A 13,950-nucleotide genomic window follows, 5' to 3' on the forward strand; every position below is an offset into this window, starting at 1 on the left:
TTTGGCCTGGCACAGTGGCTCACATGCAGCACTTTGGGAGGATGAAGTGGCAGGATCACTTGAGCCCAGGAGTTTGAGACCAGCCTAGGCAGCAAATCAAGACCTCATCTCTACAAAAAATTTGCTGGGCGTGGTTGGCACGCCTGTAGTCCCCCTACTCGGGAAGCTGAAGTAGAAGGATTACCTGAGCCAAGGACATTGGGGCTGCAGTCAGCCACAATCGTGCCACTGTACTCCAGCCTGGGCAACAGAGTAAGACTCCTGGCTCAAAAGAAATAAAAATAAAGAATTCATATTTTTTCTTTCATTCGCCAACTATCTTACTGAAACAAAATTATCTGTCTTGTGCCTAATATCAGAAGTGATCAACTTATAATTACTTGTATTAAGATTGGTCGATCTGAATTTTTAAATTTTTTTTTTTTTTTTTAGAGAGACAGGGCCTCACTCTGTCACCCTGGTTGGAGTGCAGTGGCATGATTATAGCTCACTGGAGCCTCAACAACCTCCTGGGCTCAAGCGATCATCTCACCTCAGCCTCCCAAGAGCTAGGCTAACAGGTACACACCACCAGCCATGGCTAATTTTTTAAAAATAATTTTTAGTTTAAGAAAAATTTATTTTTGCAGACACAAAGTCTTGCTTTGTTTCCCAGTCTAGTCTCAAACTTCTGGCCTCAAGTGATCCTTTTACCTCAGCCTCCCAAAGTGCTGGGGTTGCAAGCATAAGCCACCATGCCCAGTCCGAAGTTTTTTTAGTTTTTAATAATTTTTTAGAGAAAGTTGGTTTAAAGCATGGAAGGAAAATGACTTTTAAGTCACTTGATGTTTAGATGAAATCTTATATTGTTCTGAACCAAGAATTAAAAATTCTAAAACTCTAGAAAGCTGGTAACGATTTAAAGTTTCTGTTACCAGTTACAAAGAGAGAATGTTTTTATCCCACAGCTTTATGGCTGCTAATAGACAAAAGGTTATTAAAAGTCAGGATTTCAGCCTAAGGGTCACTGAGCTGTTTGCAAAAGTGTTCAAGAAGAATCTTAGGACCTTCACTGTTGGTGGGAACTGATCGACACTCAGGGGTGATGCCGCAAACCCCGCATCTGGCAAACTCATTTCGAGGGCCAGGTGGAGGCAAACCATGGGGCTGGAAAGGATGTTGCCAGGAGCCCCAGTTCACCTTCAGAAATTGTGATCTTCATCAAGTCTTGTTTCCTATTTTATTATTAGACTGTATGTTTTGGAGCAGTTTTATGTTCTAAGCAAAACTGGGGGGAAGGTACAGAGGTACCCCATGTCCCTCCTGCCCGGACACGTGCAGAGCCTCCCGCTATCAGCATCCTACACCAGAATGGTGCGTTTGTTCCAAATGGTGAACCTTCCACTGATGCATCATTATCACCCAAACTCTGTAGTGCACGGTTAGGGGTCACTCTTGGTGCTGTATGTCCTGTGAGTTTGAGCAAATTTGTGATGACATATGTCTATCATTGTAACATCACGCAGAGTGGTTTCACTGCCCTAAAAATCCTCTGTGCTCTCTCCTGACCCCTGGCAACCACTGAGCTTTCTGCTGTCTCCATAGTTTTGCCTCGTCCGGGTTATCATATAGTTAGAGTCAGACAGTATGTCGCCTTTTCAGACTGGCTCCTTTCTCTTAGCAACGTGCACTTCAGTTTCCTCTATGTCTTTTCATTGGCTTGGTAGCTCATTTATTTTTAGCACTGAATAATATTCTGTTGTCTGGATGTAGCTACCACAGCTTATTTATTTTGTTCACCTACTGAATAACATCTTGGTTACTTCTACATTTTGACAGTTATGAATAATGCTGCTATAAGTGTCTGTGTGGAGGTTTTTGTGTGGACATAAATTTTCACCTCTTTTGGATAGATACCAAAGAGTACGTATTTACCATATGGCAGGATCATATGGTAAGAATGCATTTAGTTTTGTAAAAAAAACTGCCAAATTGTCTTCCAGATCGACTGTACCATTTTATATTTTCACCAGCAGTGAATGAGAATTCCTTTTGCTCCACACCTTGCCAGCATTGGTGTTGACAGTGTTCTGGATTTTGGCCATCTTACTAAGTGTGTAGTGGTATCTTGTTGTTTAAATTTGGATTTCCCTGATGACATGGTGAGGAGCATCTTTGATGCTCCACTGTTTTCATTCCTGAATTTCTATAGGTTGGCCATAAAGTCTTGCAACAAAGATATTATTTTCTCATGGATTGCAATGCAATATCAATAAATCATTTATGATGTATTCACCTATGTTTCCAGACTCATTAGCCACTCTGTTCTGTTCTTTCACTTAATCAAGTAAGCCATGCCTTGTTTCTCAACCACAGATTGGAGAGTTACTTTTGTCCCATGGTTGGCCCACTTTTTTTTTCTTTTATTTTAAAAATGTGGGGTATAATTCAGTATTAGATATATAAGTGGTCTTCATACAGGTAAAGTTTGAGCCTCCCTTTGGTCCCCACTTCACCTGGTTTGTGATCCGGTGCCCTTGTTGATATTATGTGCCTCCTCTCTTCACCTCCCCTGGCAGTTTCTGGCTACTGCCAATCCCTGTCTTATCATATTATGGTAAACGTTCAGGATCTGGCTGGCTCACTTTGAATTGATAGGATAGAGGCAAGGTGGTCTCTATGATATTTATGGTTCCAGGAATTTTGAGAGTTTTTTTTTTTAACTTAATTCAATAAGTCCTCTTCATATGAACCTTCAAGTTACAAGCTTTCAAAGATGCCAACTTGCATTCAAGTGTCCAATCACATAAGTTAGTTTACATGTCTGGTGTACATTGTCATGTGCGTGCATCCTCCACAAGTATTGTGCTTTTGTGTACTTTAATGCACAGTATTGTATAGAGTACAGCAGTACAGTATCTTTATTTCAAGCGTGGGATGACCAGAAGCAAGCGTAAAAGCAATGGTGATATAGCTGGTACTGTGTAGCTGATTGTGCTAGTTGGGTACCAAGGCTAACTTTGTTGGACTTATGAACAAGTTGGACTTACAAACGTGCTCTCAGAACAGAATGTGTTCATATGTAGGGGACTTACTATACATGCTTACTGTTCATATGAAAGAAAAAGAGAAAGGCAGGCAGACTGGAACATGGTACAGAGTGAGGTAGAAGCAAGGAAGGTGCTGCTTTGATGGTAGAATTTCACGATTATCATCCCTCCTGAAGCGGAGCTGAGCATTGAAATTGGTTAGCACAATCCTGGTTGATGCAGTCTGCCTTTGTTGATGTTACTTTATAAAATAATATTTGCTACTATTTTCTGACTTTAAAAACAATGCAGCTGACCAGGTGTGTGACTCACACCCGTAATCCCAGCACTTTGAGAGGCTGAGGCGAGAGGATTGCTTGAGCCCAGGAATTTGAGACCAGCCTAAGCAACATACTAAGATCTCATCTCTACAAAAAATTAACCAGGCATGGTGGTGCACGTGTAGTCCCAGCTACTTATGGCAGAAGGATCGCCTGAGCCCAAAACATTGAGGCTGCTGTGAGCTGTGGCATAGTCTGGGTGACAGAGTGAGACCCTGACTCAGAAACAAAAAACAATGTGGATGTTATAGAAATATTAGAAGTTATGGAAGAATGTTAAGGAGTAAATAAACTAGCAATCCCATCACCCAGAGACTGCTGCTGTTAATAAATATGTTACAATGCACAGATGTACTCATACATAATATGCATTACATGTTGTATTCAAGTAACCCTTATTAGTTATTGTTAATCTCTTTCTGTACCTAATTTATAAATTAAGCTTTGTCATAGATATGTATGTATAGGGAAAAAATAGTGTATAGGGTTGGATACTGTCTAGGGTTGCAGGCATTCACTGGGGGCAAAGAGCCCTCATAGAAATGTAAGACATGAGCCGGGCTCAGTGGCTCCGCCTGTAATCCCGTGCCTTTGGGAGGCCGAGGTGAGTGGATTGCCTGAGCCCACGGGTTCGAGACCCGCCTGGGTAACTTGGCGAGACCTCATCTCTACAATAAATCAAAAAATGAGCCGGGCGTGGTAGTGCTCACCTGTAGTTCTAGCTACTTGGAAGGCTGAGGCGGAAGGATCGCCGGAGCCCAACAGGTTGAGGCTGTGGTGGCCGGGAGCGTGCCACTGCCCTCCAGCCTGGGCGACAGAGTGAGACTACAACTCAAAAAAAAAAAAAAAGAAAGAAATGCAAGACATGGACTGGCTTTTGGAGAAGGTGAAATGTTACCCTCTCCTGTGGTTTAGTTGAAATGGTGGCACTTGATCTCCTGTATCCTGCACCCTTCCCCACCACAGGTGCATACAAAGCTTGGAGTGAGGGGAGGAAGAAGCTTAGCTTTAGGGAAGGGAAGACATTATGTTTTCCAAGAGACCTTAAAGAGGGGTCCTTTGTATGGAGTTTCAATTTGGGAAGACAGAAAGTACTGGGGATGCATCACAAGAACAGTGTGGCTGTACTCAGTGCCACTGAACTGGGCACTTAAACATGATTACAATGGTCAATTTTATGTATATTTTACCACAATTTTAAAAATTAAAATTAAAAAGGGAGATTGCTGAGGCCTTTCTAGAAAGGGTTTTGTGGGTGAGTGAGTCCTGTGGTGGGATTGTGTCTTCTTTTAGTATTTCTGATTTTAACATAGGAATGAGGTTAAAGTTGTATTTTGATTGGAATTTTTGACATAACCAGGACTCCTAGAGTCTGGAGAAGATCGTTCAAGAGTTTTTGTTCTTGTTTTTCTCTCTTATTTAGGGAGGTGGATTACCAAGGGACATATGTTTGCTTCTGGAAAGTCAGAGTACACCTGATAGAACTCCAGAAAACAAATATTAAGGAGCTGGTATCTTCAGAGGCAGCATAGCAAAGTGGGAAGCAAACGGCCTGTCACGTAGCTTGTTGACAAAGTCAGTTAATCACTAGAAGTTGATTTCCCGACTTTTAGAATTGTCGGGAAGATTAAGGGTGAGTGCCTAGCAACATGCCTGGTATGTGCGAAGTGCTCAATAAGTGTTAATTACCTTGATTTAAGGACTGACTCGCTGTGTGAGATGTGATATAATTGTCTGGTGGAAGAGTAAAAGCAGAAACTTTAGTTTTCACTTCTAGGTTTGCTAGGCCATGCCACTCCTCTAAATGAGCAGTTGGGATTCCAAACCCAGTTTATGAATAAAGATGAAATGGAGTTTGGAACTTCCTGGTACTATATCTCTTGGGAATCTAAGCGTTGCAGAATTGCATTATGGGTGTCATACCGTTGTGGTGGGAAGTATTTGATTCTTGTTTTAACTGTGTTGAGCTGGAGTTTCTGTAAATGACCTTTGTCTTGTGAAGGAAACAAACTATCATCTCTGCCTTGATCTGGTGAGGGTATACAAATATAAAAATGCATTAAGCTACACATTTCTTATCTGGGTATTTTATGCCATTCACTCTATGTCATTTATAGCTCAATTAAAGGGAGGTCGAAATTGTGTGTACTATTGCAAAGAATCACTGCCTCCAGGTCGGACTCACTTTTCCAGTTCTTTGGCAGTAGAGGTGAAACTGGGGCATTAATTTGGAGAAAGATGCACTGGGATCACACAATGCCGTGTTTTTATGACTGATTTTTTATTAACTTTTGTTTTCTTTGTATTCTAGATAATAAGAGTATCCATGGAGAATACTGAAAGTTCAGTGGATTCAAAATCCATTAAAAATTCAGAAACGTGAGTATGGAAGTGGAATCCTGTGTCATCAGAGAAAGATGGGTGTGTGTAACACCGCAAGATTAGAGGGGGAAAGAAGGAAGAAGACAGGCTTTTAGATCAGAGACCAACCCGGCGTCCGACCTCAGACAGCCGGGTGGCTTTGCATACGTCAGCTTTCCCTCTATGAACCTCATCTTATAAAGGGAGGTCATAAAACTCAGAACTGTGGGGATGACAAAGGACAAAACCTCGGACAGCCCCTGGCGCCTGTCAGCAACCTAGGCCTGGACCCAGAAGGACGCCCCCACAGAGGCAGACCTCATGGGCCCGGGTGCTCTGTGTGTCCTCCAAATCACTGTAGGATTAGAAAGTTGAATCTGGGGGGAGTTTTTGACCTCTGTATGAGTTTTTAAGACTAGAATTCAATGCCAGTTTTCAGTCCAGGGAAGAATGGCCTAGTTATGGATTATATTTTACTCTTTGCTTTTTTTCTTGTCTTTTTGTAGTATTCTAATTAATGCTTCCAATAACTAGCATATGGACAAAGGAAAGAAATAGAACTCAAACACTCAGTTAATTCATGCTTGTCATTATTCATCTGGGATCTTTTATGGTACTTTTAATTCTAAAAGTTTATTTCTAAAACCCAGTATTATTCTGGACCACCCTGGGAGCTACAAACTAATTTTCTTACTTAACAGTAATTTTACAGCCATACTATTAACAAGTTACCAATAAAGATTTTGCAATGTCTAACAAAGGAATTCTTCTGGAAATTAAACTTCTGAAATGCAATCCTATTTTTAAGGGTTTTTGTTGTTATTTAAATCCTTTTAGCCCAGGCAGGGTGGCTCACACCTGTAATCCAGCACTTTAGGAAGCCAAGACAGGAGGATCACTTGAGGCTAAGAGTTTGAGATGAGCCTGGGCAAGATCAGCAAGACCCCATCTCAACAAAAAAAATGTTTTAATTGGCCGGACATGGTGATGCGCACCTTTAGTCGCTGCTATTCGGGAGGCTAACTCCCTTGGCCCAGGAGTTAAGGCTGCAGTGAGCTGTGATTGTGCCATTGCACTCCAGCCTGGTCAACACTCTCCCTGTTTCTAAAATAATGATTATTTTTTAGAAAAAATAAATTTTACTAAAATGTAAAATAGAAAACATAGAAGTTAAAAGCCTAAAGTCTGACTGGGCTCGGTGGCGCAGCCTGTAATCCCAGCAATCTGGGAGGCCGAGGTGAGTGGATTGCCTGAGCCCACGGGTTCTAGACCCGCCTGGGCAACTTGGCAAGACCTCATCTCTACAATAAATCAAAAATTAACCGGGCCTGGTAGCACGCGCCCGTAGTTCCAGCTACTTGGAAGGCTGAGGCGGAAGGATCACCGGAGCCCAGCAGGTCGAGGCTGCGGTGGCCGGGATTGGCCACTACACTTCAGTCTGGGTGACAGGTGAGGCTCCAACTCAAAAAAAAGCCTAAAGTCCAACATACTTTCTTTTTCCTTGGTTGCTGACACAATATTTGCATAACCTTCAGCATATTACTTAGCCTCATGGCCAATCATTTCCTCATCTATAAAATGTGTTGGTGTGAAATTTAAATGAGGACAGGCCTGTAACAGAAAGTCGGTACATAATATTCACCAACTGTTAACTCTTCTTATGAACTGTAGAAGTTGCATTAATGTAAACGGAAGGCTTGGTCGTTTCTACCTTTGTCAAGTATTGTTTGGTGTCCAAACAGAAAGATCATACATGGAAGTAAATCAATGGATACTGGAATATCCTTGGACAATAGCTACAAAATGGATTATCCTGAAATGGGTTTATGTATAATCATTAATAATAAGAACTTTCATAAAAGCACTGGTAAGTATCTTCCATAATTTTTAATCCTTTGCAAGTATCTGTGCCATTTTCGTTTATAATAATATAAAAGGAGCATTGAGGTGTGATTAGCCAATAAGCTTTGACACAGTCTAGCCATGAGGTGAGACAGGACAGGACTCCACAGGTCCTACCACACACGAGCTCTGAACCTTCCCAGCTTCCGATCTCCATCTTCCACCCTCTGGCCTCCTGTCTGTCCACACGGCTGCTTCTGCCCTGGCTTCTCTGAAACCCATGCTCCTCAATCCTCCGGCTCCCTCTTTATCCCAATGGAAGGTTCTCAACCAATAGTGAGTAGGAGTAGTTTTCCCTTCCAGAAAAGCGCATCACAGGTATTGTCTCACTTTTTCTAGCACCCCGAGAATCTAACACCTTCTGTTAGATTCTGAAAGGTCAGAAGCCTCGCACAGTCACACAGGCCATCTAGTGGCAGGGTGGGGGGCTGGGGCTGGGTTGCCCAGCTCCAGAGCCCGGACTCCTCCTCAGGCCTCTGTTCTGCTTTGCTTCCTGGGTCTTCATTTCCCTGTCACTTTTTCCTCTTACCCTACAAAGCTGACAAGACACGTATCTTAAGGAAAGACTTATTTTACTCTGATTCCTCTTAGTTCCACTGTATTTCTCTCCTTCCCTTCTTCCCTAAATTTGGAATACATGTAGTTGAGCTAGCCATCTCTACTTCTTCCCATTTCTTGAGTCTATCTTTTCCTGTTTTCTGACTCTACCAGTGAAACTGCTGTTCACATTCGCCTGGTCTGACCACCAGATCCCCTTGTCAGTCTCTGTGCTGTGTAGAGTTTGAATCTAACACTCGGGGACATGTGGGCAATATTGTATCCGGCTTGTTCCTTATTGTAATAGCATTTTTTTGTTTGTTTTGCTGCATTATTTTCATATCTGTTATAATGATCATATAATACTGCATCCCCTAAATATACCATTCACTTAATTTGCATAATTTACCCTATGAATGAACATTATGACTGTTTCCCTATTTTCATCGTTAAATTGATACTGTGATATTATCTGAATTGGTATATTAATCATATTAGAATTAATTAGAGAAGCTAGATGCAATGGATCTAATTTAGGATACTGTCTACCAGAGTAGGTAATAAAAGGAATGGAAGGAAGCCAGATCACACTGGAAAGATAAGCTGGATTTGGTGTTAGATTAGTTCCAAGGAGTGAGGAGAGAAGAGTTGGAAATGAGTCCCTAAATTGCACCATTTTTATTACTTTTGGCTGTAAATTGAGATACCACTTTCAACTGTTAAAGACGAAACAAAATACCTTGTTTCTTTGCTTGGTGAAATTTTTAAAATTTACTTCTAAATACTCACAACATTGCTAGTTATCATGCCCTCTGTACTATTTTCACTGTTGAACTCATTCTTTCAAAAACAACCAGTATGAGGCCGGGCATGGTGGCTCAAGCCTGTAATCCCAGCACTTTGGGAGACCAGGGCAAGAGAATTGCCTGAGTCCAGGAGTTCAAGACCCGCCTGGGCAACTTGGTGAGACCTCATCTCCACAATAAATCAAAAATCAGCCTGGCGTGGTAGCACGCGCCTGTAATTCCGGCTACGCGGAAGGCTGAGGCGGAAGGATCGCCGGAGCCCAGCAGGTCGAGGCTGCGGTGGCCATGAGCATGCCACTGCACTCCAGCCTGGGTGACAGAGTGAGACTCCAACTCAAAAAAATAAAATACAATAAATAAAATATTATAAAGACCCAGCATGTCATTCACGTCATTTCACATCACTCTGTCCCCTCACTCATTTACAACAGCAGGTTCCTTTCCGGTGAGTTCCTTTCCTCGTTTGCAGTGTGAAGGTCAGGCTCTCACAGGGCCTCCAGCAGGCCGTGTCTGGCAAGCAGCCCACACAGCAGCACAGACAGAGTCGCCTGGTCCCGCGGCTGTGAGCTTCCTCAGCCTTTCCATGGCAAAGCCTGGATGAGCTTAATTTTATGCAAAGCCATATATGCCCATGACAGAAATTTTAGAAGTCATAGATCAGCATAAAGAAAAAAGCCAAAAGCCTCCCATAATCGCACCACCAGATATAATAACAATATGTTGGAGCTCCATTTAGGCTTTTTGCGCTCAGTCATCATACATTCATACACATGAAATTGACTCGGTTCTCAAGTGCGTTTCTGCCCCACATTTTAACATTTTTGGAATCTGAGTGCATCATACAGTCAATCTAATTCGTGTGCAAGGCGCCGTCAAGGAGTGGTGGCAAGCCCTGGAGCCCCGGCCACAGACTGAGTCCTGACTTCATCACAGTGGATCAGTAGCTTAGCTGCCACGTGTCCCACTTCCTTGGGGATGAAACTGTAATAATGACTCTCTCATGGTGGTTGGAAGGATTGAAGGAGATTACCCAGGCAGAATGCCTCACGAGCAGTACTGTTTGAAAATGTATGATGCTATCTTAAAATTGTTGGGAAGTTAGAATCAAAGAAATATAGTTCCTCTGAATGTGTGAGATGTCTGCGTGAATTATACATACAGCATATATATATATATCATTTCTTAACAAAAATAGGCTCATGTTGTTTTCCAGTCTTTTTGTAAAGCCGTGACCATTTTTCCATAGCAAAACGTTATCTTCAAAAATGGCAACACAGTATCCTATTATGTAAATGAATCATAATATATGTTTAACCAGACTCCTATTGTTAGACTTTTAAGTTGTTTCTGTTTTTCACTCTCTAAACAGCTATGAAAGATATCCCTGTGGTTTGAACTCTGATAAGTTTATATTATGAAGTATCTTATAAACTAAAAAATGAGAGATTTTGTGTCACCATGATCAAAATAAGTAGAATTCTCTCACCACTTAAAAGAAGGAATTTATCGTAGATTTTGTGAATTGTGTCATTCATTTTATTTCAAGGCAGTTATTCTTTTTTAAAAAATGCAACTGAAGGTGATTCTTTCTGTTCCAAGGAATGGCGGCTCGCTCTGGTACAGATGTAGATGCAGCAAACCTCAGGGAAACATTCATGAACTTGAAATACGAAGTCAGGAATAAAAATGATTTGACACGTGAAGAAATTATGGAAGTAATGTACAATGGTAAGAAATAATTAAAAGACGAACAGTGATCATAATACCGTTAGAAAAGGATGGGCAGTAGCGGGAAACTGCCGGGAGGGGGTGGGGAGGCGGGATTGGCAGTAGTGGGGATCTGCCTGGGAAGCGGGGCACACCTCCTCAACAAGGGCGCCTGCATAACGAACATTTGCGTACCTAACCCTGAATTGGACCCCACATCGTTAAAATAAAAAAATTAAAAGGAACAAAAAAGGAAAATGATTCCAGAAGGAGGAAAAAAGATAATTAAAAGGATGATCTTCATTGTTCGATTTTATATTATCGTCTAGCTATGATTATATATATAATACAGAATGAGGATTGTGAAATCATACTATACATAATCCTAACCTTACGTATTTTAGTAAAAAGTTAAAGTTATTTATGCCAGCTCCCTAAGGTGGTTTGAGATACGTTGCCCTGTCCCAGGCTGGGTTTAGTTGATCTCTTGGTTCTAGTCTCATTTTCTTCATCTTATTCCCACACAATTTATCTGAGATTGTTGAATAAAGTTGTGGGATTTTTTTCTCTTATTTGTCAATGTCTTTCCAGTTTCTAAAGAAGATCACAGCAAAAGGAGCAGTTTTGTTTGCGTGCTTCTGAGCCATGGTGAAGAAGGAGTAATTTTTGGAACAAATGGACCTCTTGACTTGAAAAAAATAACAAGTTTTTTCAGAGGGGATTACTGTAGAAGTCTAACTGGAAAACCCAAACTTTTCATTATTCAGGTAATAAGTGAGTAATTTGGTTTTTGAGGATTAATCAGGGATTAATTTACTCAGTTGTAGATTATCCAGAGGACGTACTTTTTTCCTGAGGCTAGTGAACTGTTGTTTCTTTTTTATTCATTTGAACCACCACTTAGAAGATATGGAGTAAATTTTAATTTTAGACTTACATAAAAAAGACTCAACGTAATTAACATTTATTTTTCACAACCTTTCTATTTCTCTTTTATTTTTTTTTTTAATTTTTTTGAGTTGGAGTTCTACCGTGTCGCCCAGACTGGAGTACAATGGCACGCTCCCTCATGCTCCAGCAATCCTTCTGCCTCAGCCTTCCAAGTAGCTGAAACTACAGACGCGTGCTACCACACCCAGCTAAATTTTTTTTTATTTATTGTAGAGACGAGGTCTCGCCAAGTTGCCCTGGTGGGACCCGAACCCTCAGGGTCAGGCAATCCACTCACCTCGGCCTCCTGAAGTGCTGGGATTACAGGCTGAGCCACCAAGCCTGGCCAGCCTTTCTATTTCTTAGAAATAAGTTATATGTACACACACGAACAGTTTACTTTCTAACATCCAGGCCTGCCGTGGTACAGAACTGGACTGTGGCATTGAGACCGACAGCGGTATTGATGATGATATGGCATGTCAGAAAATTCCAGTGGAGGCCGACTTCTTGTATGCGTACTCCACAGCACCTGGTAAGAAGTTACACATAATGAATGTTATATGTAGATTTTAAGTGAATTACACTGTGACTGATTATAGAATTAAATAATGAAGAGTGTGTTCCAGAGACTATCAAGATTTTGATGTACCTAAGGAATAACTTAACTTCTCTAGTCACAGAGAAGCCTCAAAAGTTGTCTTTAGAAAATCTGCATATACAGGAGAGTAAATGAACACAATGTCATTTGTGAACTTAACACCAGGTAACATATCACCTGACAACAGAGGCCCAGCTAGAGCCTCGCCCACTTCTTAAAGCAGAAAAGAGGGATGTTTTTCAGGAGCTCTTTGGAAGACAGGAAATCAGAGAGACGAACATGACTGGTATAAGAGAGGATAGAAGTGGGGTGGGAAAAAATAAAGATGGCGAAACTTGATATATGAATGCTCTCAGCCTCCATTTTTTTTTTGCGGTTGTGCTACATATCATCATATAAGTAGATATTTACTGGTCATGTGACTATTTCCTTGTACAACTGACTCAGCACATCAAAGCGTTTGGAAACTTTAAATGTATTTTTAAACAGTGTTACATGCTTTAAAGATGCTCAGTGTGTTTTCCTTATCTTCCAGGCATCTTTTCAGGCAAAGTACTTCTAAGTTACAAGCAATGGGTCTAACAGTCAGTCTGGAAGAAAGTAAAATAAATACACAGTTTTCCCTTTTGGAGTTCTTGAATATCTATAATGTGTTTACTATACTTTCTTCAGATGCCCTATGGATACACTAAGGATACTGAAAGCAATTTATTTCTTGACAAAGCCAATATTAAAATAAGATAAAATCCAATTGAAACACCATGCTTCTGATAATGATCCTTCTCATTTTATCTTTGCCTTTGCATTTTCTTATCTTCCACATGTTTGCCAATCTTGCCTATCGGAAGGGAGCCCAGCGAGTGAAACTGGGAATAATTCAGTGCTGAAGTTAGCCCACAGTTCTCGCCCCTTCCTAAAGGAGGTGTGGTGGGGAGTCATGTGCACAGCATGCAATTTTTTTCCCTCTAGCAGCATTTCTTCTGAAATCCAAGGTGTCATTTGTCTTTTCATATGCCTATTTTTTTTTTTATTTATTTATTTTTTTTTAGAGACAGAGTCTTGCTCGGTCACCTGGGCTGGAGTATGGTGGTACAATCATCACTCACTGCAGCCTTGAACTCCCTGGGTTCAAGAAATCTTACTATCTCAGCCTTCTGAATAGCGGGGACTACAGGCACATGCCACCACACCTGGCTAATTTTTTTTTAAAGATTTTTGTAGAGATAGGGTCTTGCTATGTTTCTCAGGCTTGGTCTCGAATTCCTGGACTCAAGTGATCCTCCTGCCTCAGCCTCCCAAAGTGCTGGGATTATAAGTGTGAGCCACCATGCCCAGCTTTATGTCTATTTTAGAGATGCATTTATTTTTCTTTTTATGGCTAATAAGACCTGCGAGGGTATATCCTGAGTTCACCTTTATGGTTATGTAATAACATATAGAGTCAGGTAAAATCGGATACTTATGGTATTTTGGTCATATTTTGCCTTGTAGGTTACTATTCCTGGCGAAATTCAAAAGATGGGTCCTGGTTCATCCAGTCGCTGTGTACCATGCTGAAACAGTACGCTAACAAGCTGGAGTTCATGCACATTCTTACCCGGGTTAACCGAATGGTGGCAACAGAGTTTGAGTCCTTTTCTTTTGACATTACTTTTCATGCAAAGAAACAGATTCCTTGTATTGTGTCCATGCTCACGAAAGAGCTATATTTTTATCACTAAAGAATTGATTGGTTGTTTGGGGTTTTTTTAGTTTAT

The 13,950-nt window shown here is 41.1% G+C and overlaps 1 protein-coding gene across 2 annotated transcripts; it reads left to right on the forward strand.

Moving 5' to 3' along the window:
• Positions 1-537: 537 nt before the first annotated feature.
• Positions 538-13,915, forward strand: LOC103257846 (caspase-3). 2 transcript variants are annotated; one of them, XM_008055549.1, is made up of 7 exons: positions 538-560; positions 5,661-5,728; positions 7,453-7,577; positions 10,555-10,683; positions 11,254-11,429; positions 12,007-12,127; positions 13,685-13,915. In XM_008055549.1, exons 2-7 carry the CDS (start codon positions 5,676-5,678, stop codon positions 13,912-13,914), a joined length of 834 nt encoding a protein of 277 aa, XP_008053740.1. In that variant the 5' UTR covers positions 538-560; positions 5,661-5,675; the 3' UTR covers position 13,915. The 2 variants fall into 2 exon arrangements, with proteins under 2 accessions (XP_008053740.1, XP_008053738.1); XM_008055547.2 differs by lacking the exon at positions 538-560 and adding an exon at positions 4,719-4,982.
• Positions 13,916-13,950: the final 35 nt, after the last annotated feature.

This window comes from Carlito syrichta, unplaced genomic scaffold (assembly GCF_000164805.1).
Source record: "Carlito syrichta isolate Samal-C Ts95f unplaced genomic scaffold, Tarsius_syrichta-2.0.1 Scaffold301879, whole genome shotgun sequence".
Classification (NCBI taxonomy): domain Eukaryota; kingdom Metazoa; phylum Chordata; class Mammalia; order Primates; family Tarsiidae; genus Carlito; species Carlito syrichta.

Excerpts from the sequence above, each read along its gene's own strand:
- LOC103257846 (XM_008055549.1), top strand. The coding sequence starts at position 5,676 with ATGGAGAATACTGAAAGTTCAGTGGATTCAAAATCCATTAAAAATTCA. Across the intron at positions 7,578-10,554 it reads GAACTTTCATAAAAGCACTG|GAATGGCGGCTCGCTCTGGT; the intron begins GTAAGTATCTTC and ends TTCTGTTCCAAG. Across the intron at positions 10,684-11,253 it reads TATGGAAGTAATGTACAATG|TTTCTAAAGAAGATCACAGC; the intron begins GTAAGAAATAAT and ends ATGTCTTTCCAG.